The sequence below is a fragment of the Oncorhynchus mykiss genome, chromosome 26 (assembly GCF_057628025.1).
Source record: "Oncorhynchus mykiss isolate SJ-2025 chromosome 26, ASM5762802v1, whole genome shotgun sequence".
Taxonomy (NCBI): Eukaryota; Metazoa; Chordata; class Actinopteri; order Salmoniformes; family Salmonidae; genus Oncorhynchus; species Oncorhynchus mykiss.
Window position 1 is genome coordinate 29,656,493 of NC_143047.1, and position 13,813 is coordinate 29,670,305.

At 47.6% G+C, this 13,813-nt stretch overlaps 1 protein-coding gene across 2 annotated transcripts in view; it reads left to right on the top strand.

Moving 5' to 3' along the window:
• Positions 1-13,813, top strand: part of LOC110526625 (talin-2) — a 125,424-nt gene that overhangs the window by 96,147 nt on the left and 15,464 nt on the right. Inside the window, exons 32-46 of one of the 2 annotated variants that reach the window (XM_036964205.2) lie at positions 164-257; positions 580-669; positions 850-972; positions 1,336-1,479; positions 1,781-1,942; positions 2,036-2,176; positions 2,366-2,547; positions 2,847-2,979; positions 3,272-3,373; positions 3,545-3,715; positions 5,891-6,037; positions 7,389-7,490; positions 7,810-7,929; positions 8,167-8,313; positions 12,861-13,027. In XM_036964205.2, coding sequence (XP_036820100.2) covers positions 164-257; positions 580-669; positions 850-972; positions 1,336-1,479; positions 1,781-1,942; positions 2,036-2,176; positions 2,366-2,547; positions 2,847-2,979; positions 3,272-3,373; positions 3,545-3,715; positions 5,891-6,037; positions 7,389-7,490; positions 7,810-7,929; positions 8,167-8,313; positions 12,861-13,027 — 2,025 coding nt within the window. Of the gene's footprint in view, positions 1-163; positions 258-579; positions 670-849; positions 973-1,335; positions 1,480-1,780; positions 2,177-2,365; positions 2,548-2,846; positions 2,980-3,271; positions 3,374-3,544; positions 3,716-5,890; positions 6,038-7,388; positions 7,491-7,809; positions 7,930-8,166; positions 8,314-12,860; positions 13,028-13,813 lie in introns of both variants that reach the window. The other variant, XM_090222649.1, reaches the window with a different exon arrangement.

Sequence of the window (13,813 nt, forward strand, 5' to 3'; positions counted from 1 at the left end):
CTCTCGGGCTCTCTCTCTCTCGGGCTCTCTCACTCAGGCTCTCTCTCTCTGTCTCTCTCAGGCTCTCTCTCTCTCTCTCTCTCAGGCTCTCTCTCTCTCAGGCTCTCTCACTCGGGCTCTCTCCTCTCTCACTCCTCTCCCTCCCTCCCATCCTGTGTTTCAGAGCAGTGACAGAGAGCATTAACCAGCTAATCACATTGGCCACACAGCAGGCCCCGGGACAGAAGGAGTGTGACAATGCCCTACGAGAGCTGGAGGTACCATCAACATCAATAGCTTACATCAATAGCATGAGCTTTACTGATAACAGCTGCAGTCATAGTGGTGGTAGCAGGAGTGTTAGTTGGAGCAGTAATGGTGTTAGTAAAAGCAGTGTCATCTGTAGCAGCCTTTGTTATGAGAGATTGGATAGTAGCATCATTAAAGTGGGTTATGTTAAATGTATAGATTATGGGAGTGCTCTAGGATAATGTTTTCATGTTGTTCATTTAAGTTGTATCTATAATGGGTTCCTTTGGTTTTAGTTCAATTAGCAAGTTCCCTTGTAGATGTTAAGAGATGTTTTCCCTCTCCCCTCAGGCGGTGAAAGGAATGTTAGCCAACCCCAACGAGCCAGTCAGCAACCTCTCCTACTTCCACTGCATCGAGAGCGTCATGGAGAACTCCAAGGTAGGGAGGGCCATGACCCTGAGTGCTGCTGAAAGAGCAAGCATAACCACAACCTCCAGACAGATGGAAACGAGTAGAGATGGAGAGATGGGAGGGAGAGCAGAGAGAGACCTGCCTGGCTGAGGAATGCTACAGCTCCCTCCCTTCTGCTCTTTTCCTCTGTTCCCCCTGTTCTTTCAGGTCCTGGGAGAGTCCATGGCTGGCATTTCTCAGAACTGTAAAACCGGGGATGTGCCAGCGTTTGGGGGCTGCGTGGGACTGGCCTCCAAGGCCCTGTGTGGGCTCACTGAGGCTGCAGGACAGGTTAGGACATGCTACGAAGTACCTGCTCTGGACCTACCAGACATACTGTGTGTCATACTGTGTGAATATGTGAGCACCCTGTGTGTGCTCTGCTTGAGCTAGGGAGTGTTGTGCTAGTGTAGAAAGAGAGTAGTGTGGACTTCTGTTTTTCCACCACTGACCATTTCTGGGTTTCCCCTTACTACATCAATATACCACACATGAGTAAAGCTCTGTCCATCTGTGTGTCGACCAGATGCTGTGTTCAGTAAAAAGCTGCTATTTAAGCTGCTAACATTGTAGCCTACCTGTTTTCTGCTACTATGAGAGCCACGTCTGATTCTACAGTATGTTGAAGTGTCTCCTCCTGTCCTCTCTCCTCAGGCCTCCTACCTGGTGGGCGTGTCTGACCCCAACAGTCAGGCAGGGCATCAGGGGTTGGTCGACGCCATCCAGTTTGCACGAGCCAATCAAGCGATCCAGATGGCCTGTCAGAACCTGGTGGATCCGGACAGCAGCCCCTCACAGGTCAGTTGGGACATAATAACACAGGTTTGTTTGGTTTTATTTGTTTACTAACTAGTCAATTTGGGTTGATTTGAAGAGTCTATTGAAATGAGATGTTTATGAGCCATCAGCTGTTCCCTCTGTCATGTTTATCTCTTGTCATCTACTTTCGAAAAATCCCGAGCTGCTGATTTGTTTGTTGTTATCCTTCATCTGACGTGTTATGGTTCATCTGTCTAGACATCCGGGTTGCCTCCCACCACGTACCAATGTTCCCATTTAGGGTATGGCTTTCTGAGACTGTTATGGTGGGTGTTTTCAGGTGCTGTCGTCTGCCACCATCGTAGCAAAGCACACATCAGCTCTTTGCAACGCCTGTCGCCTGGCCTCCTCCAAGACAGCCAACCCCACAGCCAAAAGACACTTTGTCCAGTCTGCCAAGGAGGTGGCCAACAGCACAGCCAACCTGGTCAAAACTATAAAGGTAAGACTGCAGACTCCAATGAGTTTTTTTTTACTGATAGACTGGCCCATTACGTGTATATTGACCTGTGTTTCTCCATTTCTTTCCCTCCAGGCTCTGGATGGTGATTTCTCTCAGGAGAATAGGAACACGTGTCTGGTGGCCACAGCTCCACTCATAGAGGCTGTTGAGAACCTCACAGCGTTTGCGTCTAATCCAGAGTTCGCCAGCAGCCCTGCTCAGATCAGCAATGAGGTACAACTACACACTTCTGGCCATTTCTAAACATGGTGCTCCGTTCAACTTGTGTGAAAGTTTAAACCTTATTTTGAACTCTGTGAGACAAACTGCAATGACATTGTGGGTGTAGAAAACGTTTACTTTCAACAGTTTATTTTTCATGGTTGTCATGGAGATGTTCATCTTTTGTTTGTTTATGTGCAGGGCTCTGCCGCTCAGGAGCCCATCCTCCAATCAGCTCGCTCCATGCTGGACAGCTCCACCCACCTGCTGAAGACTGCACGTTCACTGGTTATTAACCCCAAAGACCCACCCACCTGGTCGGTCCTGGCTGGCCACTCTCGGACTGTGTCTGACTCCATCAAAGGTCTCATCACGGCCATCAGGTTAGCACAGTGACAGCACTGCACCTCTTACTGGCCTGGACATGGACAACTGTTATAACTCATTAAGTTGTGATAAGTAGTTATAATAACCTTCAGAGATTGGACAAGACCACAATGTTCATCCTTGATCTCTGATTGGCTGATTTGGCTGTTGATCGGCTTACTCATGGTTTGTTAGAATTCACCATCTCTCCAGATCTCTCTGATCCTGTTGGATGCCTGCTAGCTGACATAGATAAACATGCTCTTTATATTTATTTCATCCTCTTTCCCTCTCTTTCTCTCTCTCCGCCTCTCAGGGACAAGGCTCCAGGCCAGAGGGAGTGTGACTACTCCATAGATAACATCAACAGATGTATCCGGAACATTGAGCAGGCCTCGCTAGCCGCAGTCAGCCAGAACCTGGCCAGCAGGGATGACATCTCACTGGAGGTAATGATCTTTAATGAGACACTACATGCTTTGTTAACCCACAGCCCCCCCCCCCCCCCCCTCTCATTCTCTCTCTATCCATCCTTCTCTCCCTTTACCCATCTCTCTCAATCTCTCTGTCCGTTAGTGGGCTACAGATCTTTGATCAGGTCTACTGCTAATTGAGACCAACTGCCATTTGAATTAAGTTAAAAGCAGTTTGGACAAGGAGCGTCAGAATTGCCACAGAACCACAACATGCCTTGCATAATGACCAATGTTGAAATTATTTTACTCTGATCAATCCCATCAGGCCTTGCAAGAGCAGCTGACGTCCACAGTGCAAGAGATTGGATACCTAATCAACCCAATATCTACAGCCGCCAGAGGGGAAGCTGCCCAACTAGGACACAAGGTAACTAGTTGTTGCAGCATCATCACTGTTACCAATACTAGGTCTATATCACCTGTCAGGTGCAGTCAATAGCTGCGTTCCAGGTTTTTATTTTTATTTATGATGATCTGGAACGCAACAATAACCAGTCTGACACATTAACCTCTGACCCTTGACACCTTTCCATCCCAGGTCACCCAGCTGGCGGGCTACTTTGAGCCTCTGATCAGGGCGTCGGTGGGCGTGGCGTCCAAGCTGCAGGACCACCAGCAGCAGATGACCTTCCTGGACCAGACTAAGACCCTGGCAGAGTCCGCCCTGCAGATGATCTACGCAGCCAAGGAGGGAGGAGGAAACCCCAAGGTATGGAAAAATATGGGCGATAGGGCCAAAATATCATGTCACAGCATTTTTCTAATTTATGTCAGTATTTGACGGTATTTTGAAGTATCTTAATAATACAAGTTCTAAACCTGTTTTATGAGTAGTGTTTTTAATGGGCTTTTTCCATTATATTTGTTTTATACTCAACTAGGACAAAACCGACAGTGAAGTAATCCAACTTTCATTCCAACTTTCCATGTATTTAGCTCTGTATCAGCATATCGTCATAGACCGTATTGTAAAAATCCATACGGGTATGTGGATCCATACCTTGAAATAGGATGTATGGCCCAACCCTACCCCAGGGTGAACCCTCACAGTTTAACAGGACTTTGGGTCTTTGAAAAAACACTATCTAAAGCCTACCATCATTTGCACTTTACAGCAACTTTACTTGATTGGATTTATAAATCACTCAAAGTGCTTTATAACACAAGGGGGAAACTCCACCTCATCTTTATGGATTATGAATATAACCTATACAATTGCTAATAACTAATACATATGTTGTTTGAACAATAACTAATAGATGCACTTTTCTAAGTTTAACTTAGGAACTGAAGAGACTCGTAGTCTAACAGATACAGTTGAAGTCAGAAGTTTACATACACCTAATACATTTAAACTCAGTTTTTCATAATTCCTGACATATAATCCTCGTAAAACTTCCCTGTCTTAGGTCAGTTAGGATCACCACTTTATTTTAAGAATGTGAAATGTCAGAATAATAGTAGAGAATTTATTTCAGCTTTTATTTCTTTCATCACATTCTCAGTGGGTCAGAAGTTTACATACACTCAATGAGTATTTGGTAGCATTGCCTTTAAATTGTTGAACTTGGGTCAAACAGTTTGGATAGCCTTCCACAAGCTTCCCACAATAAGTTGAATGAATTTTGGCCCATTCCTCCTTACAGAGCTGGTGTAACGGAGTCAGGTTTATAGGCCTCCTTGCACACTCTTTTTCAATTCTGTCCACAAATGTTCTATGTGATTGAGGTCAGGGCTTTGTGATGGCCACTCCAATACCTTTACTTTGTTGTCCTTAAGCCATTTTGCCACAACTTTGGAAGTATGCTTGGGATCATTGTCCACTTGGAAGACCCATTTGCGACCAAGCTTTAATTTCCTGACTGATGTCTTGAGATGTTGCTTCAATATATCCACCTAATTTTCCTCCCTCATGACGCCATCTATTTTGTGAAGTGCACCAGTCCCTCCTGCAGCAAATCACCCCCACAACATGACACTGCCACCCTCGTGCTTCACGGTTGGGATGGTGTTCTTTGGCTTGCAAGCTTCCCCCCTTTTCCTGCAAACATAACAATGGTTATTATGGCCAAACAGTTCTATTTTTGTTTCGTCAGACCAGAGGACATTTCTCCAAAAAGTACGATCTTTTTCCCCATGTGCAGTTGCAAACCGTTGTCTGGCTTTTTTATGACAGTTTTGGAGCAGTGGCTTCTTCCTTGCTGAGCGGCCTTTCAGGTTATGTCGATATAGGACGTGTTTTACTGTGGATATAGATAATTTTGTACCTGTTCCCTCCAGCATCTTCACAAGGTCCTTTGCTGTTGTTTTGGGATTGATTTGATACTTTTCGCACCAAAGTACGTTCATCTCTAGGAGACAGAAGGCGTCTCCTTCCTGAGCGGTATGACGGCTGCGTGGTCCCAAGGTGTTTATACTTGCGTACTATTGTTTGTACAGATGTACGTGGTACCTTCAGGTGTTTGGAAATTGCTCCCAAGGATTAACCAGACTTGTGGAGGTCTAAAAAAAAATGTTTTGGTATTTTCTGATTTCTTTTGATTTTCCCATGATGTCAAGCGAAGAGGCACTGAGTTTGAAGGTAGGCCTTGAAACACACCCACAGGTACACTTCCAACTGACTCAAATGATGTCAATCAGCCCATCAGAAGCTTCTAAAGCAATGACATAAGTCAACTCAGTGTATATAAACTTCTAACCAACCAGAATTGTGATACAGTGAAAGAATCTGTAAACAATTGTTGGAAAAATGACTTGTGTCATGCACAAGGTAAATGTCCTAACCGACTTGGCAAAACTACATTTTGTTAACAAGAAATGTGTGGAGTGGTTGAAAAGAGTTTTAATGACTCCAACATAAGTGTACGTATCTGTCTGTATGAAGGCGTCCCATACCCATGATGCCATAGCGGAGGCTGCTCAGCTGATGAGGGAGGCGGTGGATGACATCATGGTGACCCTGAATGAGGCCGCCAGCGAAGGGGGTATGGTGGGCGCCATGGTGGACTCCATTGCTGAGGCCATGGGCAGGGTGAGTGGGTGTGACGGGGGGCAGGATGAGTGGGGTATGGTGGATTCCATGGGCAGTGTGAGTGGGTGTGACGGGGGGCAGGATGAGTGGGGTATGGTGGATTCCATGGGCAGGGTGAGTGGGTGTGACGGGATTCCATGGGCAGGGTGAGTGGGTGTGACGGGGGGCAGGATGAGTGGGGTATGGTGGATTCCATGGGCAGGGTGAGTGGGGTATGGTGGATTCCATGGGCAGGGTGAGTGGGTGTGACGGGGGGCAGGATGAGTGGGGTATGGTGGATTCCATGGGCAGGGTGAGTGGGTGTGACGGGGGGCAGGATGAGTGGGGTATGGTGGATTCCATTGGCAGGCTGAGTGGATGATACAGCAACACTGTAAACTGGGGATTATTAGGTGACCGTGATGGTTTGATGGCCAGATTGGGAATTTAGCCAGGACACCGGGGTTAACACCCCTACTCTCACGATAAGTGCCATGGGATCTTTAATGACCTCAGAGAGTCAGGACACCCGTTTAACGTCCCATCCGAAAGACTGCACCCTACACAGGGCAGTGTCCCCAAGCCCTGGGGCATTGGGATATTTTTTTAGACCAGAGGAAAGAGTGCCTCCTACTGGCCCTCCAACACCACTTCCAGCAGCATCTGGTCTCCCATCCAGGGACTGACCAGGACCAACACTGCTTAGCTTCAGAAGCAAGCCAGCAGTGATATGCAGGGTGGTATGCTGCTGGCATTCATGTACATTCCTATGAATTCTGTATGAATGTGTCTGACTTGAATAAATGGGGATAATCTGTGGAGATAATTTGCTGAGATAACAGCGTTCTTTAACCTGCATTTGTAGTGGAGGTGAATTACAGGATTTAACATAGTGGATACCAGTCTATCACTATTATCGTCAGTACACATTCCAGCCAGCGTGCCAGAAGCATCCATGTGGGAACCATTTGTGTCTTACTCTGTGTTGATGTGGTAAAGTGGCTGACATCATAACGACGGGTGTCTAATAAGTGACAGTATATTTACAGACTGATATGCTAATGATGGATTGGAATGAGCTAATGTGCATATTCATGATCATATTCTGAAGGTGGATACTTTGCCAGGAAGACGTTAGTAAGGAAGTATGTTAATACAGTTCAGTATGCCAAGAGTTCATAATGCAGGTTGAATAAGGGTTTGATGTTTGGCTTAAGGGTTGTTTAAGGGTTGGTTTTTAGTTAGAATAAGGTTTTGTATGTTTGGTTGATTTTTGTTTTTTGGGGGGGTTAGAACGTTATTTATTTTTTCACGTTTGAATGAGGGTTTATTTTTGGTTGAGTAAGGGTTTTCTGTGTTTCTTTCCTCTCAGCTGGATGAGGGGACCTCTCCTGAACCAGAAGGATCGTTTGTAGACTACCAGACTACCATGGTGAAATACTCTAAGGCCATTGCGGTCACCGCCCAGGAAATGGTAACTTAGATTCAGATGGAAATACCTATTTATTTTTGTTGAACAATTTATCTCTAGAGCGATCAATCAATATAATTGTATTTATAAAGCCCTCTTTACGACAACATTTGTCACAAAGTGCTTTGCGGTAACATAGCCAACATTTGTTGAAAGAATTATCCAAACGTCTTGTTTCAGGACTCAACCCCTTTTTCTTCCTGTGGACCACAAGTCATCCACAAACGTCCTCCAGCAGGCTCTGTGTTGTATAGTTTTCTCTATTCCTTTCAAGGGTTCAGGAAGTCTGTTGTTAATGTTGACTGGTCTCTCTGTCCTCTAGATGACCAAGTCTGTGACGTGTCCAGAGGAGCTGGGGGGTCTGGCCTCTCGGGTGACCACAGACTACAGCCAGCTGGCCCTGCAGGGACGTCTGGCCGCGCACACTGCAGAACCCCAGGAGGTATCTAACCACTACAGTCAATCCCATCCATCTATCCACCCATCTCTATTGTCCCAATTTGACTACTATGTCACTCTAATCTGCTTTCTACTCAACAAACCTGGTACCAGATAACCTGGATTCAAATGTACAACCAGAGAGATTAATTAAATCTTTATTTTGTCACCTTATTAGGTTAGTATTAAGTTATGTCTTGGGTTGATTGGTGTCTTCTATGCTGGTTCTGTCTCCCTCCAGATTGGTTTCCAGATCAAGGCTGGTGTCCAGGAGCTGGGTCACGGCTGTATCTTCCTGGTGCAGAAGGCTGGAGCGCTGCAGATCACCCCCTCAGACAGTTACACCAAGAGAGAGCTCATAGAGTGTGCCCGCACCGTCACAGAGAAGGTACTGTACTGTAGGAGAGGTCTTCCATCCCAATAAGGTGTCACATACAGTGCCTTGCGAAAGTATTCGGCCCCCTTGAACTTAGCGACCTTTTGCCACATTTCAGGCTTCAAACATAAAGATATAAAACTGTATTTTCTTTGTGAAGAATCAACAACAAGTGGGACACAATCATGAAGTGTAACGACATTTATTGGATATTTCAAACTTTTTTAACAAATCAAAAACTGAAAAATTGGGCGTGCAAAATTATTCAGCCCCCTTAAGTTAATACTTTGTAGAGCCACCTTTTGCTGCGATTACAGCTGTAAGTCGCTTGGGTATGTCTCTATCAGTTTTGCACATCGAGAGACTGACATTTTTTCCCATTCCTCCTTGCAAAACAGCTCGAGCTCAGTGAGGTTGGATGGAGAGCATTTATGAACAGCAGTTTTCAGTTCTTTCCACAGATTCTCGATTGGATTCAGGTCTGGACTTTGACTTGGCCATTCTAACACCTGGATATGTTTATTTTTTAACCATTCCATTGTAGATTTTGCTTTATGTTTTGGATCATTGTCTTGTTGGAAGACAAATCTCCGTCCCAGTCTCAGGTCTTTTGCAGACTCCATCAGGTTTTCTTCCAGAATGGTCCTGTATTTGGCTCCATTCATCTTCCCATCAATTTTAACCATCTTCCCTGTCCCTGCTGAGGAAAAGCAGGCCCAAACCATGATGCTGCCACCACCATGTTTGACAGTGGGGATGGTGTGTTCAGGGTGATGAGCTCTGTTGCTTTTACGCCAAACATAACGTCTTGCATTGTTGCCAAAAAGTAAATTTTTGGTTTCATCTGACCAGAGTACCTTCTTCCACATGTTTGGTGTTTCTCCCAGGTGGCTTGTGGCAAACTTTAAACAACACTTTTTATGGATATCTTTAAGAAATGGCTTTCTTCTTGCCACTCTTCCATAAAGGCCAGATTTGTGCAATATACGACTGATTGTTGTCCTATGGACAGAGTCTCCCACCTCAGCTGTAGATCTCTGCAGTTCATCCAGAGTGATCATGGGCCTCTTGGCTGCATCTCTGATCAGTCTTCTCCTTGTATGAGCTGAAAGTTTAGAGGGATGGCCAGGTCTTGGTAGATTTGCAGTGGTCTGATACTCCTTCTATTTCAATATTATCGCTTGCACAGTGCTCCTTGGGATGTTTAAAGCTTGGGAGATCTTTTTGTATCCAAATCCGGCTTTAAACTTCTTCACAACAGTATCTCGGACCTGCCTGGTGTGTTCCTTGTTCTTCATGATGCTCTCTGCGCTTTTAACGGACCTCTGAGACTATCACAGTGCAGGTGCATTTATACGGAGACTTGATTACACACAGGTGGATTGTATTTATCATCATTAGTCATTTAGGTCAACATTGGATCATTCAGAGATCCTCACTGAACTTCTGGAGAGTTTGCTGCACTGAAAGTAAAGGGGCTGAATAATTTTGCACGCCCAATTTTTCAGTTTTTGATTTGTTAAGAAAGTTTGAAATATCCAATAAATGTCGTTCCACTTCATGATTGTGTCCCACTTGTTGTTGATTCTTCACAAAAAAATAGTTTTATATCTTTATGTTTGAAGCCTGAAATGTGGCAAAAGGTCGCAAAGTTCAAGGGGGCCGAATACTTTCGCAAGGCACTGTACCTGGTTTTTCAACTCCCATCAATTCATTAAGTCAATTGGAATTTGAGTAATGAAAAGAAAAATCATATTTGAAAATAAATTACATTTTCGGTTGTTGAATTGAAATAGAAATGTAACCTGAAAACTATTACATAATATCTTGGCCTGCCTACAGGGTCCCCACTGCAACTTTAAAGGAACGTCTAATAGTACTTTAGGAACTTGTGACACCATTCCAGTTGACTTTAAGGCCTCCGGTAGAGCCAGGGTCTCCAGTCAATCCTGTTTAATGATACATGATAAGTATTCCACTCCCGTTCTCTCTGTCGGTCGCTCTCTCTCTCTCTGTCGGTCATTCGCTCTCTCTCTGTCGGTCATTCGCTCTCTCTCTGTCGGTCATTCGCTCTCTCTCTGTCGGTCATTCGCTCTCTCTCTGTCGGTCGCTCTCTCTCTGTCGGTCAGTCGCTTTCTGTCGGTCATTCGCTCTCTCTCTGTCGGTCGCTCGCTCTCGGTCGGTCGGTCGCTCTCTGTCGGTCGGTCACTCGCTCTCTGGCTCGCTCTCGGTCGTTCGCTCGCTCGCTCTCGGTCGATCGTTCGCTCTCTGTCGCTCGCGCTCTCTCTGTCACTCGCTCTCTGTCACTCGCTCTCTGTCACTCGCTCTCTGTCACTCGCTCTCTGTCACTCGCTCTCTCTCTGTCGCTCTCTCTGTCGCTCGCTCTCTCTCTGTCTCTGTCGCTCGCTCTCTGTCGCTCTCTCTCTCTGTCGCTCTCTCTCTCTGTCGCTCTCTCTGTCGCTCTCTCTCTCTATCGCTCTCTCTCTCTGTCGCTCGCTCTCTCTGTCGGTCGCTCTCTCTCTGTCGCTCGCTCTCTCTGTCGCTCGCTCTCTCTCTGTCTCTGTCGCTCGCTCTCTCTCTGTCTCTGTCGCTCGCTCTCTCTCTGTCTCTGTCGCTCGCTCTCTCTCTGTCGCTCTCTCTCTGTCGCTCTCTCTCTGTCTGTCGCTCTCTCTCTGTCTGTCATTCGCTCTCTCTCTGTCGGTCATTCGCTCTCTGTCGGTCATTCGCTCTCTGTCGGTCATTCGCTCTCTCTCTGTCGGTCATTTGCTCTCTCTCTGTCGGTCATTCGCTCTCTCTCTGTCGGTCGCTCTCTCTCTCTCTGTCGGTCGCTCTCTCTCTGTCGGTCAGTCGCTTTCTGTCGGTCATTCGCTCTGTCGGTCGCTCGCTCTCGGTCGGTCGCTCGCTTTCTGTCGGTCGGTCACTCGCTCTCTGGCTCGCTCTCGGTCGATCGGTCGATCGTTCGCTCTCTGTCGCTCGCGCTCTGTCTGTCGCTCGCGCTCTGTCTGTCACTCGCTCTCTGTCACTCGCTCTCTGTCACTCGCTCTCTGTCACTCGCTCTCTGTCACTCGCTCTCTGTCACTCGCTCTCTGTCGCTCTCTCTGTCGCTCTCTCTGTCGCTCTCTCTGTCGCTCGCTCTCTGTCGCTCGCTCTCTCTCTGTCGCTCTCTCTCTCTGTCGCTCTCTCTCTCTGTCGCTCTCTCTCTCTGTCGCTCTCTCTCTGTCGCTCTCTCTCTCTGTCGCTCTCTCTCTCTGTCGCTCTCTCTGTCGCTCGCTCTCTCTCTGTCGCTCGCTCTCTCTCTGTCGCTCTCTCTCTCTCTGTCGGTCGCGCTCTCTCTGTCGGTCGCGCTCCGCGCTCTCTCTGTCGGTCGCGCTCTCTCTGTCGGTCGCGCTCTCTCTGTCGGTCGCGCTCTCTCTGTCGGTCGCGCTCTCTCTGTCGGTCGCGCTCTCTCTGTCGGTCGCTCGGTCGCGCTCTCTCTGTCGGTCGCTCGGTCGCGCTCTCTCTGTCGCTCTCTCTCTCTCTGTCGCTCTCTCTGTCGGTCGCTCTCTCTCTCTCTCTGTCGGTCGCTCTCTCTCTCTCTCTGTCGGTCGCTCTCTCTCTCTCTCTGTCGGTCGCTCTCTCTCTCTCTCTGTCGGTCGCTCTCTCTCTCTCTCTGTCGGTCTCTCTCTCTCTCTCTGTCGGTCGCTCTCTCTCTCTCTCTGTCGGTCGCTCTCTCTCTCTCTCTGTCGGTCGCTCTCTCTCTCTCTCTGTCGGTCGCTCTCTCTCTCTCTCTGTCGGTCGCTCTCTCTCTCTCTGTCGGTCGCTCTCTCTCTCTCTGTCGGTCGCTCTCTCTCTCTCTGCCGGTCGCTCTCTCTCTGTTGCTCGCTCTCTGTCGCTCGCTCTCTCTTTGTCGCTCTCTCTGTCGCTCGCTCTCTCTTTGTCGCTCTCTCTGTCGCTCTCTCTGTCGCTAGCTCTCTCTTTGTCGCTCTGTCGCTCGCTCTCTCTTTGTCGCTCTCTCTGTCGCTCGCTCTCTCTCTGTCTCTCTGTCGCTCGCTCTCTCTCTGTCGCTCGCTCTCTCTCTGTCGCTCGCTCTCTCTCTGTCGGTCGGTCGCTCTCTCTCTGTCGGTCGCTCTCTGTCGCTCACTCACTCTCTCTGTCTGGCGCTCTCTCTCGCTCTGTCTGGCGCTCGCTCTGTCTGGCGCTCGCTCTGTCTGGCGCTCGCTCTCTCTGATTTTCCAGATTTCTCTCAGCTGAGTAGGTAGCAGAGGAAATAAGCGTGCCATGTAGCTGTCATTTTGACTGGACGGGTTCTCTAGTCCCTATGGTCTGCATCTGATATGGATAGACATTAGACCAACACATCAATATATCTGAGAGCACTGCAGTGAAAGAAATCAAAAGGACACAAGAAACCACACCGACAGTCACACCAACTCCCTTTCTCTGATCTAGTCCCAGTGTCAATGGAGGCTGTGATCTGTGATTGTTTGTTTGTGGCTCCTACAGGAGTCCTCAGTGTGTGCAGTCTCTGCTTATGTCTCTCTGGATGTATCAAACTGAGTAGCTTGACTGTGTCTGTCCAGGTGTCGATGGTGCTGTCGGCCCTACAGGCTGGTAATAAGGGCACTCAGGCCTGCATCACAGCTGCCAGTGCTGTCTCTGGCATCATCGCTGAACTGGACACCACCATCATGTTCGCCTCCGCTGGCACACTCAACGCAGAGAATGACGAGTCCTTCGCTGACCACAGGTGTGTGTCACTACAAGAATAGTAATGAAACAAAACTTTGAATAACTGGGGACATTTTGTTAGTCCCCACAAGGTCATGTGCTATTTCTAGGGGGTTATAATTAGTGTTAGGGTTAGAATTACATTAAGGATTAGGAGCTAGGGATAAGTTTGGGGTTAGGAGCTGGGGTTAGGAGCTGGGGTTAGGAGCAGGGGTTAGGAGCAGGGGTTAGGAGCAGGGGTTAGGAGCAGGGGTTAGGAGCAGGGGTTAGGAGCTGGGGTTAGGAGCTAGGTTTAGGGTTAGGAGCTAGGGTTAGGTTTAAGGTTAGGAGCTAGGGTTAGGAGCTAGGTTTAGGGTTAGGAGCTAGGGTTAGGAGCTAGGTTTAGGGTTAGGAGCTAGGTTTAGGGTTAGGAGCTAGGGTTAGGAGCTAGGATTAGGAGCTAGGGTTAGTGCTCGGGTTAGTTTTAGGGTCAAGGTTAGGTTTTTGGGTTCGGGTAAGACGAACCATCAAACAGGCAACGAGTCAATACAGAACTAAGATGATGATTACCAGGACTTGAACTCAAAACATGTGCGGACCAACTGGCAAGTGTCTTCATTGACATTTTCAACCTCTCCCTGACTGAGTCTGTAATACCTACATGTTTCAAACAGACCACCATAGTCCCTGTGCCCAAGATAGCGAAGGTAACATGCCTAAATGATTTGAAAGGCTGGTCATAGCTCACATCAACACCATCATGCCAGAAACCCTAGACCCACTCCAATTCGCATACCACCCCCAACAGATCCACAGATGACTCAAT